Here is a 14,371-nt window from a genome sequence, read left to right as displayed (position 1 = left end):
TGGTTGCTGTTAGGCTACACTAGAACAATGGGGAGCCTGTTGTCTTTGAGCCTGCCAGGGATCCCAGTAGGTCCATTACTGTGGGAAAGGACACAGTGGTTGGTACCATGGCTGCCCAAACCAGGGAGCCTGTGGATCAGGAGGATGATATGATGGAGGTTCATAGTGAAATTGGGCACCATACGGTAGGTGAGAAGAGTGGTGGGAGACCACATCCTCTTGCTCACTTTCTGATTCAGAAGATGAAAAGAGTGGTGCATGGCAAGAGGTCATCAGCGAGTCAAAGGCTCTGGGTGAACTCTGTACCAGGGTCCCAGTACTGAGAAGAGACAAGTCCGGTACATCAGACACCACAAGATCCATCGCACACCAGAAGTCGGCTAGTGCCAAAGGTATCAGTATCGGTTGTGGTTGTCAGTGCCGAGATGCCTGTACCGAAGGACTTGGTGATACAGACTCGATAGTATGGTCCACTGGTGCCTGGTGTGCCACAGGTGTTACCAGTGCTGATATCCATGCCACAAGAGCCTTCCCCGCAGCAGATTTTCTGTTTCTCTTGCCTTGGTGGTACTGATTGTTCCTTGCCTGTGCCAACTGGGTTCTTAAGCAACCCAACATGCTCTGTCAGGACAGTACCATGCAAGCCCTGTGTACCAGATTTTGACGGCTTTGGTGCCATTGGTACCAATGACACTGATCGAGCTGGAGATCATTTTCAGCTCAATTGGGGCTCGCTATGGGGACTCAAGAACCTTTTCTTAGAGGCCTTATGTGAATGGATCGTGGGTGTCTCCTTGGGCTCAGGTCTCTTTGAAGTAGAGGGTTGTGGTGAGGTCTCCCGCTGCAATTTGGGTGGTTGAAGGGCTGACTCCATGAGTAGGAATTTGAGCCTCAGTTCTCTGTCCTTTCTGGATCTGGGCTTCAGTAGCCAGGGGTGAAAGTAACTTAAAGGACTTACCGGTACTCCAGAGTCCTGCGGAGGGGGCGAGACCTCAACCGGAAGAGGTGTGGCCTCTACCAGAAGAGGTGGGGCCTTTAAATCCCGGGGTTTTTAAATCAGGATTTAAAGGGCTTGGGGATCCGGCTGAAGCTAGGAGCCCTGGGCCCTTTAAATCACCCCTGGAGCTACCAGTTGCAGAGGCAGCTGGGAGCCCTGGGGTTTGGCAGGGGTGAAAGTAATTTACATTTCTTACCCATATGGTCCAATCGCAAGCAAGCATCCCACCTCTCCTACGTCCTTCATGGATCCCTCCCATTGCATGACATAGATATAGAAAATAAAGCTGCTACTACTACTAAAAATACTTTCTGTAATAAAACTTTAATATTGGAATAAGCCTGAAAAAATGAAAACTCACTGTCACATTTTTCTCCATGTCTTCCCTCCTCCTCCAGCCAGGCTGCCAATGCTAGGCCGTGCTTTCCTCCTACCTGGCACTCAGCAGCAGCTGCAGGGACTCCCCTCTAGCTTGCAGCAGGGAGCAGGGAGACTGGCTGAGGGAGGGAGAAGCCTGCCTCCTGCATAAGAACAGTTTAAACTCAGCTGTTCCCTGAGCAGCCCCGGGGTTAGGAGCTGTTTCTGGCCTCCTTGTTAATTTCACTCACAGTTGTTGCGGGGGGAAGGGTGTGTGTGACCATGGGAGGGGAAGTTCTTTTCTGCCCCCAGGATGAGGGGATCTCTAATACACAACAAATACAAGCATTTGGCTGCACAGCTTAAATCCAGAGCTAATAAAAGCAGGTGGAAGGGGAAAACTCACTGTCACCTTGGTTTCTTGTCTCCCCCCTCCTCCTCCAGCCAGGCTGCAGACAGTAAGGCTCTGCGTTCCTCCCCCACTCCCCACTCAGCAGGGGATCACCTCTAGGCTCTAGCTTGCAGTGAGCAGGGAGACTGGCTGAGAGATGCCTGCTGCTGCTGCCTGTATAAGAATAGTTAAACTCAGCTGTTCCCTGGGCAGTTCAGCCCCTGGGGTTAGGAGCCGTTTCTGGCATCCTTGTTAATTTCACTCCCAGTTGTTGGGGGGCAGGGGGAAGGTGTGTGTGACCATGGCAGGGGCAGTTCTTTTCAGCCCCCTGGATGAGGGGATCTCCAATACTTCTATAATACAATAGTAGGGGCCGGTTGCTGAGGTCGGGGCAGTCGGCAGCAGGCTGCAGCTGCATTGTTTGTGACACACACATCCATACACATACATACTGTATGTATTACTGTCCTGTGGGGAAGGTGCCAGTGCCCTTTTAAGGGGTGGGGGGTGGGGGAGACAAGTGTTTCTGGGCTAACACCTCAGGAACTTCTGCTTAATGTGTGCTGCTTAATGGAGTCCATCCTTCCCCAGGGGGCTGTTTGTTGGTCCAATTCCTACACTGAAGAGCTATCTTTTTTGAGAGATCCATCCATACTGTACCTATACATTTAGAACATACCTGGATCAAAGTAGATTTAGATCTGTGAAGCAAGACAAGAAGATTTTGTTTTCCCAGGAAGACATTCATGTGGATGTTCCAAAGTTAGCTTTTGAGTGCCATACGGCACCCCCACATGGTAATCGCATGGGCTTGCTATTTACAGCTGCCTCAAACAAAGCCGATCAAAGCACACATGAAGAAAGGTCTTCCAATTATAAGAACTTAATTAACAATTTGTTAGTTTTGAATCCCGAAAAATGGCAAGAGAATCCAGAGAATCCCCATTTCGGAGAAAAGGAAATAAGAGCATTGGCTGATCAACAGAGGGATTTGTTGAATTCAAGGCTTTTCGAGGAAAAAACATTCCTGGTAAACTTAAAAAACTCGTCCTTGCAGTGGACACCCTTGCTGCAAGCAATGCTGACTGCGAAAGGGTATTCAGTGCGATGAACAACATCATTACAGTGAAATGGACTGCACTTACCACTCATTATGTGGCAGACTTGCTATTCATTTCATGTGTAGGACCTCCTTATACTCAGTGGAATCCCATGCCATATGTGAAATTGTGGCTTGGAAAGGGCCAACGTGCAGCACATTCACCTCAAGGCATGGCACGACAACAGGGAGAGCAGCGAGAGCAGCTGTATGGCCCAATGTGGGAGTTGCTATTAGGATGCTTTGCTCCATCCAGTCCTTCCCATGGATGCCCCTTTCTTGCCCCTGCTGGGCTGGCCCACTCACACCTTCCACGTGCCAGAACTGAGCCGGGGGCTGGGGCGGCTTTGTGTGGGTAATGGTTCCCGTTGGAGCTGCAGCCCCCACCTGCCACCCCCTATTGCTTGTGTTGTTGCTGCCGCATGCCCCCCAGACCTCCGTCTCCTCCCGTCTCCCGGGCGGCTCCCTCCCACAGACTGGAAGAGAGAACAGCAGCTGCTGAGGCTTGAAGTTTTCCTGGGGACACCATTAAGCAGCAACCCAAAAGCTGGGTGCCCACAGATGCGCTGGCAGTGCTCAGCCAGACCTTGCCTCTTACAGAAGTTCCTGAGGTGTGAGCAGCAGAAATACTGTCTCCCCTGTCCCCCCACCCCTCAAAAGGGCACCGGCGCCCTCCCCACGGGATAGTAATACATACAGTATGTATGTGTATGTGTATGAATGTGTCACAAACAATGCAGCTACAACCTGCCGCCGACCCGCAGCGACCCCAGCAACCGGCCCCTGTGGGCTGCTGCTGCCTGCAGAGAGCCAGCAGATGCTGCTGGCCTGGGTCTGCCAAGGAGTAAGTAACCAAGGCAAAAAACATAGCCAGCCAGCCAGCCAGCCAGGGAGGGAGCCAGGGGGGCAAGGGACTGTGTTGCACCATGCCCACCAGTGCCCCACTTTCCCTAGATCCTCTCTATTTCCTAGCAAGTCAGATATCAAGAATTTTTTAATCTCCCTTCCAGGCACATAAAAGAGTGCAAGGGGCACACCAATGGGTGGCTAGTAGTAGGGGAAGGCAGGGCAGGGGTGAATGAAGGACAACTGGAATAGCCTTCATGAAATATACAAGATATTTAGAGAAAATTTTGTCAATTTCAACCTCTGTACTCTGCAGGCAGGACAAAACAAAAAGAGATCTGAGATTGCGCCCTTTGTCCTAAGGACATTTCAGGTGTTTAAATCAATATATAAAGAGGGTGGAATGAAAACTACTATTTCTTTCAAAGGAGGCACAATAATTTCCCTGAATATCCAGTTTTCCCCTCCAATCCCTTTGTGGTTTTGTCTATGGGGTCTATTTGCTTTCCCTGTGAATCTTTAGTTGCTTTAGCAAAATTGCTTTGCCCAAAATAGACCCTGATCATCATGACACATCTTCCCACCATGTTCTCCATGTTTTTTGTGTTGTTGTTTTTTTAAACAGTAGCATTTCAAAGAGGATCTGGAAGCAGTTTGGACATCACAACCATGATCCTCTGATGGGGAGGGAATGGGATAGATTTGAACTTGGAAATGATTCCTGATTTTGATTGTATTTTCTGTGTATAGGAGATCCCCTCATCCCGGGGACAGAAAAGAACTGCCCCTGCCATGGTCACACACACCGTTCCCCTCCCCTTCCCCCCAGCAACTGTGAGTGAAATTAACAAGCATGCCAGAAATGGCTCCTAACCCCGGGGTGGGGGGTGGGGGTGGGTGCAGGGAACAGCTGAGTTTAAACCTTTCTTATGCAGGGGGCAGGCTTCTCCCTCCCTCAGCCAGTCTCCTTTTCTTACCAGTCCTCCGTACAGGCCCACTTTCACCTGTCAGTAGCTGACACAAACCACACTTCTGTGGGATGTGTTTCTCTTCCAGACAGTGGGAGCACACAGAGTGTCCGTCAGTCACTGGGATAGATTCCTTGCAACAGAGACACTTCTTGGAGCCTGGGGAGCCATGTACACCCTGTCCAGAGGGGTCCCCCCCGAACCAGGTGTTGATGAAAGAATAAACTCTTTTCTTTTTCTTTATGCAATGGCCAAATAAAAACGTAAATGAAGAAAAGAAGGAAAAGAGCTTCAGAAGGAAGCTAAAGATTAGCATTTCTAAAAAAGTTTACAATCCGTGAATGGACAGTTGAAGCTCCGTCTCTGTCAGGGGCGGATGAGAAGGAACTGATGAGGGTTAGCCCACCCATGCTGGTTAGCCTCACGGCAGAACATGGGCTAGCACATGTGCAGGCTGAACGGACACTGCTACCAAATTTCTCCCATCGGTAGTGCAGGGATGCACACACAGTGAAGCACCAATAAGGACACTATTTGAAGAAGAATCACTGTTTTTCATAATTACCTTTCCTTTTGTTGCCTTTTTCTGTACCATTTTATTCCCTATTCTCCTCCCCACACCCAACTTCACCATCAAGGCACCTTACTGTACCTCTCTCTAGGAAAACAAACAAGCAAGAAACTATCTTTGAAGTCAAGATGAAAGCTGACAGTATATTAGCTCTCGCTCTACAAAAACATTCCTTTGAGCAATGCAAGTGCTAAGAGAAAGTGCCCATCACCTAGGGTGACCAGACGGCGCGATTTTATTGGGACTGTCCCGATATTTCCTTGTTTGTCCCGCGTCCCGACCAATGTGTGGTCGGGACACGGGACAAACAAGGAAATGTTCCGGAGCCTGGAGCCCGGAAGTGCTCGCACACCCACCCCCGCCCCAACTCTGTCCCCTCCTCCCCACATTGGCTCCCTCCCCGAATCCCCGCCTCTTCCCCAGGCCCACCATTCCTCCTCCCTCCACAAGCGCTGGAGGGAGGCCTGGGAGATGCAGGGGGAACGCGGGGCCGGGGTGAGTAAGAGTCTGGCCTGGCCCCGAGCAGGCAGGACTCAGTCGGACGGTAGGGAGAGTAAGGGGGCGGCCCGCGGGGCCAGGCGGCAGCTGTTCTCCCCCCCCAGGCAGCGGGACTCGGGAGCAGCCGTTGCTGCAGCTCCCACTGCTGCGGGGGAGGAAGCGGCCGATTGCCAAGCTTGGCGGCTGCGGCTCTGGCGCCCGGGCCCGAACCCCCTGAGCCTGTTCCCCTGCGGGACCTGAGCAGGACGGGGGGGGGAGGGTTTGGGGGCCTGCTGCCCCCTCTTCGGGACCACCCAGGGATAGCACCAGCTGGGCAGCAGCCCAGATGCGACAGGCCAGGGGCTGGGTGCAGTGTGCGCGTTGCTGGGTCCCTGCAGCAGGCCCGGGCTTGGGAGGTTCGGGCCCGGGCGCCAGAGCCGCAGCCGCCGAGCTTGGCCATCAGCCGCTTCCTCCTCCGCCCCCTGCGGCAGTGGGAGCTGCAGCAGCGGCTGCTCCCGAGTCCCACTGCCCGGGTGGGAAGAACAGCCGCCGCCTGGCCCCGCGGGCAGCCCCCCTACTCTCCCTACCACCCGACTGAGTCCTGCCTGCTCGGGGCCAGGCCGGCCTCACACTCACCCTGGCCCTGCGCTTCCCCTGCGTCTCCCGGGCCTCCCTTCAGTGCTTGTGGAGGAAGGGTGGTTTTTTTTGTTTGTTTGTTTGTTTTTGGCCATGCCCCCCCGCGTCACACCACTCCCCCCCCCGCCACACCCGCCCACCCATGTCCCGATATTTGACTTGGGTGATCTGGTCACCCTACCATCACCTCTGTGACACAACACCAAAACAGGCTTGAAACAGCTGCTGCAGGAGTTCTGTTAAGTCATTAGAAGCACACTCATCAAAGCAATGGCCCATTGAAAAGGAAGAACTAAAAATGAAGAACTAAAAAGTTAACTTACAGAATTCAGTTTCTAAAGCACAAGGTAACTAGGTTTTATTGGTTGGATTACAAGTGAGCTGCTTTTTCACAAAAAGTAACTGAAGAAAGAAAATACAGCAAACAGGATAGATGTATACAGTGAAACAATAGTAAACATGGTCTACAGGCACATTTAGGAGCTTAATTTTGTTTTTGTGGATACATATATTGATGGCTACCCTTCATAAAATTAAAAGCTCAGTACTAATAACTCCTCGCTTAACATTGTAGTTATGTTCCTGAAAAATGCTACTTTAAGCAAAACGATGTTAAGCGAATCCAATTTCCCCATAATGTAAATGGGGGTGGGGGGGTTAGGTTCCAGGAATTTTTTTCACCATACAAAAGATATTATATAAATATTTAAAACTTATAGAGCATAATTTTAAACAAACAATTTAATATTGTACTCACCAATGATGATTGTGAAGCTTAGTTGAGGCAGGGTCGGGTCGCAGGGGCTTGCCCCGCTCCGCCCAGCTCTCCTGCCAGAGTTGGGGCATGGGGGTTTGCCCGGCTCTACTCGCCCAGCACTCTTGCCGGAGAGCAGGGTCAGGACACAGGGGCTGAAGCAATGGGGCAAGCCCCCGCATCCTGACCCCGCTTCCCGGCAGGAGCCCTAGGCGGGTAGAGCAGGGCAAGCCAAACAACCTTACAATGGAACATTGCACGACTTTAAACAAGTATGTTCTCTAATAGATCAGCAACCTAATAATGAAACAATGTTAACCAGGACGACTTTAAGTGAGGAGTTACTGTATATCAAGGCTCAACATGCACAGTAATCCACTTCAGTCCGCACAAGGAACAAAATCAGGAAGTTCTTTCAAAGGCACAAAGAAAAACATGCATAAAATGTAACTTGAAGACAGGCTGGAAAAAAACACTCATTCGTGTTGAAGAGGAATCTTTCTTGAGTGAATGCTGTCAACTTTTTAAAAAATTACACTTTCTTTTTAAAAAAAAGTTTTCACGGTTCTAGCACTCATGATTATAAAAACAACCTTCCAAATGCAAAAAAAATACCTGTGACAGCGCAGTGCTGTCTGCCTAACTCACAGGAGAGCAGACTCATAGGAACCTAGAAAATACTACACTCAGTCACACATATGGTATTTCTAGTACAGAGGTGGGCAAACTACAGCCCGCGGGCCACATTCAGCCCGCAGGACTGTCCTGCTCAGCCCCTGAGCTCTCGGCCGGGAAGGCTAGTCCCCGGCCCCTCCCCTGCTTTCCCCCCTCCCCTGCAGCTTCACCTTGCTGCGCTGCCAGTGCTCTGGCCCGCCGCTTCTGCCAAGCGGCGCAGCAGCGTGCCTGGCTCCAGCATGGTAAGGGGGCATGGATCAGGAGGTCCTGGGGGGCAGTCAGGGGACAGGGAGCAGGAGGCAATTAGATGGGGCGGAGGTTCTTGGGGTGGTGGTGGTCAGGGGATGGGGAACATGAGGGGTTGGATAGGCATGGGAGTCCTGGGGGGCCTGTCAGGGGGCGGGGGTGTGGATAGGGGGCAGGGCAGTCAGGGGACAAGGAGCAGGGGAGTTGGATAGGGGGTGGGGTTCTAGGGGACCTGTCAAGGGGAAGGGGTGTGGATAGGGGTCGGGGCAGTCGGGGGACAGGGAGCGGGGGGAGGTTGGATGGGGGTGGTGTCCCGGGGGGAGGGCGGTTAGGGGCGGGGTGTCCTGGGAGGGAGCGGTCGGGGACAAGAAGCAGGGGGGGGTTGGATGGGTCGGGGGTTCTGATGGGGGCAGTCAGGAGGCAGAACATGGGAGAGGGTGGATAGGGGATGGGGGCCAGGCTTTTTGGGGAGGCACAGCTTTCCCTACCCAGCCCTCCGTACAGTTTTGAAACCCCAATGTGGCCCTTGGGTCCAAAAAGTTTGCCCACCCCTGATCTAGTATAATATCCTGCTTCTGACAGTGGCCAGCAGCAGATGCTTCAGAAGACAGTACAAGAAATCCTGCACTAAGCAGATGTGTGATAATCTGCCCCAGTGAAAGTCTACTCTTAACTTTTAATAGTTAGAGATTAGCTTTAACCCTGAAGCATGAGGTTTTATATTCCTTCCAAATCTTTTTAGTAATTACTATTATAAATGTGGATTCTTGTTACCAATAAAAATGTCTAATCCCTCTTTGAATCTTGTTGAACTCTTGGCCTCAATAATATCCTGTGGATCAGAAAAAGAGCTAAGTAGACAGCCACAAGGTAATACAGATCAGACTGTTCAGAGATATGGGGAGACAATAAATGAATGTGTTGGGGGGTGGGAGGCAAGCACATACAGATACAAGAATCTCATTATTATTAAGGTAAGCCATTTCATACGGCTACTTTTTTCTGTTGGGATAATTTGTTTTTATAGGAATTTTTCAAGGCTTGTTAAACAGATTTCATTATAGCTGGTACCAAGAAAGTGATGGTAACTCTCAAGCTGTATTGCATAGGTGCTTAAGATGTATAGTTATGAATAAAGCTCTGTGTTTGTCATGGAGGTCACGGATTCCATGACTTTCCATGACTTCCAGGACTTCTATAGCAGCCCGGTGCGGCTGGCCCAGGAGCTGCCTGAGCAGCTCAGACAGTCCTGGGCCAGTTGCCCTGGCTCCTGCTAAGGTAGTCTAGGGCTCCGCCGCTCCCCAGCAGCAGGAGTTTGTGTCGGGGGGGGGACCTCGGGACTGGGGATTGGAGTGCGGGGCAGTGCTTACCTGGGGGAGTTCCCCGGAAGGGCAACAGGAACTCCCCTCCCTCCGCTCCTAGCTCCACGTGCTGCCTCTGCCCACAGGCACCGCCCCCACAGCTCCCATTGGCAGCACATGGAGCTAAGAGTTAGAGGTCACCACTTCCCAGGAGCCAGGTAGGAAACTTGCCCCAGCCCTGCCAACCCCCCTCCCAGTACCTGCAGTGCCCTCCCCAGGCCGCACCTTCCTCCCCCCCCCGAGCACCCACGGTGTCCCCCCGGGCCACACCTCCCCAAGAACCTGTGCCCCACCCCGAGCACCCGCAGCGCTTCCCGGGTCACCCTCCCCCAGCACCCATGGTGTCCCCAGGGCTGCCCCTCCCCAAGTTTTAGTCAGGGGTATATAGTAAAAGTCACGGACAGGTCATGGGCCGTGAATTTTTGTTTAATGCTCGTGACCTGTCCATGACTTTTACTAAAAATACCTGTGACTAAAAAGTAGCCGTAGTTATGAACTACCAGTCTCGCTGCAGATAAATTTATAAAAGGACTTCAGTACAAACCAAGTCCCAGATAGTACGTAGTGAGGATTAACATCTCAAAATTATGTGTTTCTTTCTGAAGTTTAAGGGATTTTTTTTTTAAAAGGCTCATCCATCCAAAAGTGATCTAGAGCCAAAGTTTTAGACCCCTGAAACAAGAGAACTGAACTGCAGTTACATTAAACTGTTCATGAACTGTTTTAGTTATGGATCAATAGTATGTTAAATAGCTGATATATGTTTAAAATCGGCACACTTGTGGACGAGAGAGTGATGCACAGATTTACAACAGGGCAGGGGAAGATTTCTTCCCAGCTGAACATAAGCTAAGCTAAGTTTGCTATGGAAAAAGGAAGTGGTGGAAGTTTCTCACTACCTAACTTTTCCTTGATTAAACCTGTATCCTTCCTCCAATGTTATACAATTTACATAACTTAATACAATTTAATATTCCAATTTGAAAACTGAATATTCCCAATAGGTGTTGAAAAACAAGTATTTAAGACAAATTTGCCAAGTAGAAAAAGGTGATGAGCAACATATTTGTGAGGTCCAACATGCTTTAAAATAATTATGACTCCATTTCATGGTGAACACTAACGTACATCTTGATTCAAACCTAATTCTTCCTATGCTTACTGTAGCAGTGGAAACACATTTCTACTAAGCTGCCGTGCCAACATAAACAATGAGGAAAGATACTGGAAACATTCCTAAAATGTAAACCTCATTTTCCCTACAACGTTCATCCTTAAACTAGTCCGTGAAATAATCCTTTTACTTTAAAACCTCAAGTTTAAATACCTCTAATTTTTCAACAAAAAATAACTATTTGAAATAACTATCTTCAGTTGTTTGGTAATATAACTATGTCCCAGGAGAAGGAAACATACATTTGATTAACTCATACTTTCTCTTTGTATTTGCTGAGGATTATATCTTTCATTCATGTAAACAAAGAGCCACCTTTTATTTGCATTGGCCAACATTTTCAAGATTGGGTGTTTAAAGTTAGGCCATTTGCAGTGGTAAATGAAGTTGTTCAAGCCACATTTCACAACAAATAAAAATAACATTCATACTTTAATATGGTTGTTGGACACATAAATGGAGAGGATTAACAAATATTTCACTTGAGGAAAGTAAGTCATTAAAAACATTATTACTTATAAAAATACACATTTCTTTATGACAGAGCAGGGAGGCTCTGCCTCTAACCGGTTTTGTACTCACCATTCTTTCGTTCAGTGAGAGGAGGTAAATACTGACTAGGCTGCAATGAGAGTTCCTGAAATTCATGAGCAACTGCTTCACTATGAGGACTAGGAGCAAGATTTGTTAATGATCCTGAATCATCCTCAGTGTCTGCTGTCCCTAAGTGGTCCATTGTGTCCAGGCAACTGGCCTCTTAATTACAGCACGTTGATGAATCTGGTAAGAAAAAAAGGGAAAAATATAAAGACATCATGCAATTATATGCAAATGCAGTAGTCAGAACAATTATTTAATGCTTAAGATGCTATGAGGCTTCAAATATTTTATCACAAAAGACAAATCTGAAGATCTCCATCATAAAACCTTCTTGATACCAAATAAATAAAAATAATGGTGAAGAGTTCCTTAATACAAAGCTCTAAGACAATGGTTCTCAATTCGTGGTCCCTGGACTAGTGTCTGTGGAACACTTGCTGGTGGCCTGTGAAAGTGATAGGTGACATGGTGATGGTCTGCCTCCTGATTTCAGCTGCTAAATTTAAAAAAGCTAAAATATATATAAAATACTTTCCTAATATTACTTTTCCATATGAACAATTTCTGTAGTTGCTACAGGAATGTTTCGCAATTGAAAAGAAGTCCACGCAACACTCCATATTGAAGTCATGGTCCATACTTTGAAAGAGGTTGAGAATCCCTAGTCAAAGATATCGCTTCTTACATACCCCACAGATTTTGTAGCTATAAAGATTTACCATATTGTCAATTATGCTTTGACTTTTATAAAGGAGACATTCAAAGGATTTTTTAAAAAGTCGTTTAAAGTTTAAAAGTCCCCTCTACTTTTTTCTTTTTTTGCTGCTTTATGATGTATAAAAAGCAGAATTTGTTTTCCTGCTTCTTATTTGACTTGGACCATGTCTGCATTACAAACTTTGGTCAACACAAATTACATCAGCGTAAGCCGCCAAAGTTTGTAAATTGCTCAGGTGCATGCACACTTGTGTCAGCGCTGCCCATACTCACCAGGAGTGCTTGTGTCAATGCAAAGTGCAGTACACCAGAGTCGGTATCCCAGTGTGCCATCATCTGGCACAACGCCTTTTGGGAAATTTTCAGTGTGTTGAGGGATAGAAATGACTTGCCATGGGATCTCTGGGAGCTAGGAGTCAGCTTCTCAGCATGCAATATTCTCCATCTTATAATGCCATTCATATCCCATAATTTTTGTGCCTTTTTAAAAAAAATCCCACAAACCCCAACAGCACTTTTTGGTGTCTGCCATTTCTGATAGAAGCATGCAACCTGCAGAGCTCTGCACTGTTCTCATGAACTTTGCAAATGCAGGATGCACAATTTTCCTATATTTGCAGATGTACAAGTACTATAACGATGGGGGACATGATGATTTCTTCAAGGACTGTTTTCTAAGGTACACAGGGAAAAATAATTCAAGGTTGTTGTTGGCATGTATGGAGCAGCTACAGTCCGTGCAGCATCACTTCTGGGCCAAAGTACCTAGCACTGACTGGTGAGATTACATCGTAATGCAGGTTTAAGACAACAAGCAGTGGCTGGAGAACTTTCAGATGAAAAAGGCCACATTACTGGATCTGTGTGCTGAGCGCGTCCCAGCTCCCTAGCACAGGGGCACCAGAATGAGAGCTGCAGTAACAGTGGAGAAATGAGTGCCGAGATCATTTTGGAGTTGGAAAATCCACAGTGGCTGCCGTTGTCATGCAAACTTGTAGGGCCATTAATCATCTCCTGCTATGCAGGATTATCATTCTCAGCAATATGCTGGACAGTGGATGGATTTGCAGCAATGGGGTTCCCAAAGTGGGGCTGGGCAATGAACGGCATGCATATCCCTATTTTGACACCAGTACACCTTGCTACAGAGTACATCAACAGAAAGGGTTACTTTTCTATGGCTATGCAAACGTTGGTGGATCACTGGGGACGTTTCACTGAAATCAGTGTCAGCTGGTCAGGAAAGTGCCTGATGCTCACTTTAAGAACGCAGGACTGTTCAGCAATCTGCAAGCAGGAACATTCTTTCCCGATCGCTAATTACCATGGGTGATATTGAAATGCCAATAGTGATTCTGGTGACCCAGCCCTTGCTCCCGGGGCTCATGAAGCCATGCAGTGGCCACCTTGACAATACCAAGGAAAAATTCAACTACCGGAACAACAGGTGCAGAATGACTGTTGAATGGGCTTTTGGTAGACTGAAGGGAGAAGGGAGACTGTGGTGTTTACTCACTAGACTGGATCTTGGTGAAAAAAATATCCCCATAGTTATAGCTGCCTGTTGTGTCCTGAATAATAGCTGTGAGGCAAAAGGGAAAAACTGCCAATCAACCAAAATAGCGTTCTGTGCTGGACTGTTCTCTGGGCCTGGAGATTTGGGTGCTGATTGGAACAGTGTACTGCTTGCTGTACATTTATAAATATGACTGAGTATTTTCCCGAACCTAAGAATTAGGTGATGCTTGCTGTACATTTACAAGTACTGTTTGCTTTGAGTACTGCTATGCATTCTGCAATATTTATTGTGAACTAATAACAATAATTTGATTCTCCAAAAATAGAACTTTACAGAGTGGGGAAAACAATGTAGAAAACAATGTGCAAAAAATACAGGCAATGTAATACACATTTTTAACATAAATTAACAGAGTGGAACTTTAAAATTGGAAAGGGAGTAAATATTTTGGTCCATTGTGTGCACAAATGTAGTCCATTGTGGCTACCCATGAATCGGCTGTGGTCCTCACAGGTCAGTGTATGAGAATATGTGATTTTCCCTGCTGTCTCTTGCCATGGAGTGATAGGGATAAGGATGTGGCCTGTAATGCCACATTATATGTTGGGGTGTATAGGGAACAGCAACCATGGAGTTTTCCAAAGACTGCAAAGGTGGGGAGTCTGGGATTTTTGGACCTATAGGTCAACCAGGGTCTGCAGCATTTGGGTTTGCTGCCTGAGAAGACCCATTATGTCCTGATGCATCTCCCTCTCCTTTCTCCTGTCCTCACTTTACTTCTCCATGCTGTTGGTCATACTGGCCATCCAAGCCCTCTGCTCATGGTCCAGTGTATCACTGGCTTGCAGGATCCCAGAGAACACATCCTCCTTAGTCCTCTTCCAACTCCTCCTCATCAGGTCAGGTATTCTGTGGGTGTAGAAGGTGGGCACCTCTCAAGGCTGCCATGCCAAATGCTGCTGATAAAAACAGACAGATGTGCA

General features: G+C 48.1%; 1 protein-coding gene across 1 annotated transcript in view; it reads right to left on the bottom strand.

Moving 5' to 3' along the window:
- MRTFB (myocardin related transcription factor B) overlaps positions 1 to 14,371 on the bottom strand; it is a 177,510-nt gene that overhangs the window by 104,111 nt on the left and 59,028 nt on the right. The window contains exon 2 of the mRNA XM_034782919.1: positions 11,135 to 11,332. Within this exon, the coding sequence (XP_034638810.1) occupies positions 11,135 to 11,288 (154 nt within the window). The 5' untranslated portion in view covers positions 11,289 to 11,332. The remainder of the gene's footprint in view (positions 1 to 11,134; positions 11,333 to 14,371) is intronic.

The sequence above is a fragment of the Trachemys scripta genome, chromosome 10 (assembly GCF_013100865.1).
Source record: "Trachemys scripta elegans isolate TJP31775 chromosome 10, CAS_Tse_1.0, whole genome shotgun sequence".
Classification (NCBI taxonomy): Eukaryota; Metazoa; Chordata; order Testudines; family Emydidae; genus Trachemys; species Trachemys scripta.
Note: the sequence above shows the minus strand (reverse complement) of the source record. Positions and strands in the feature narration are given on the sequence as shown.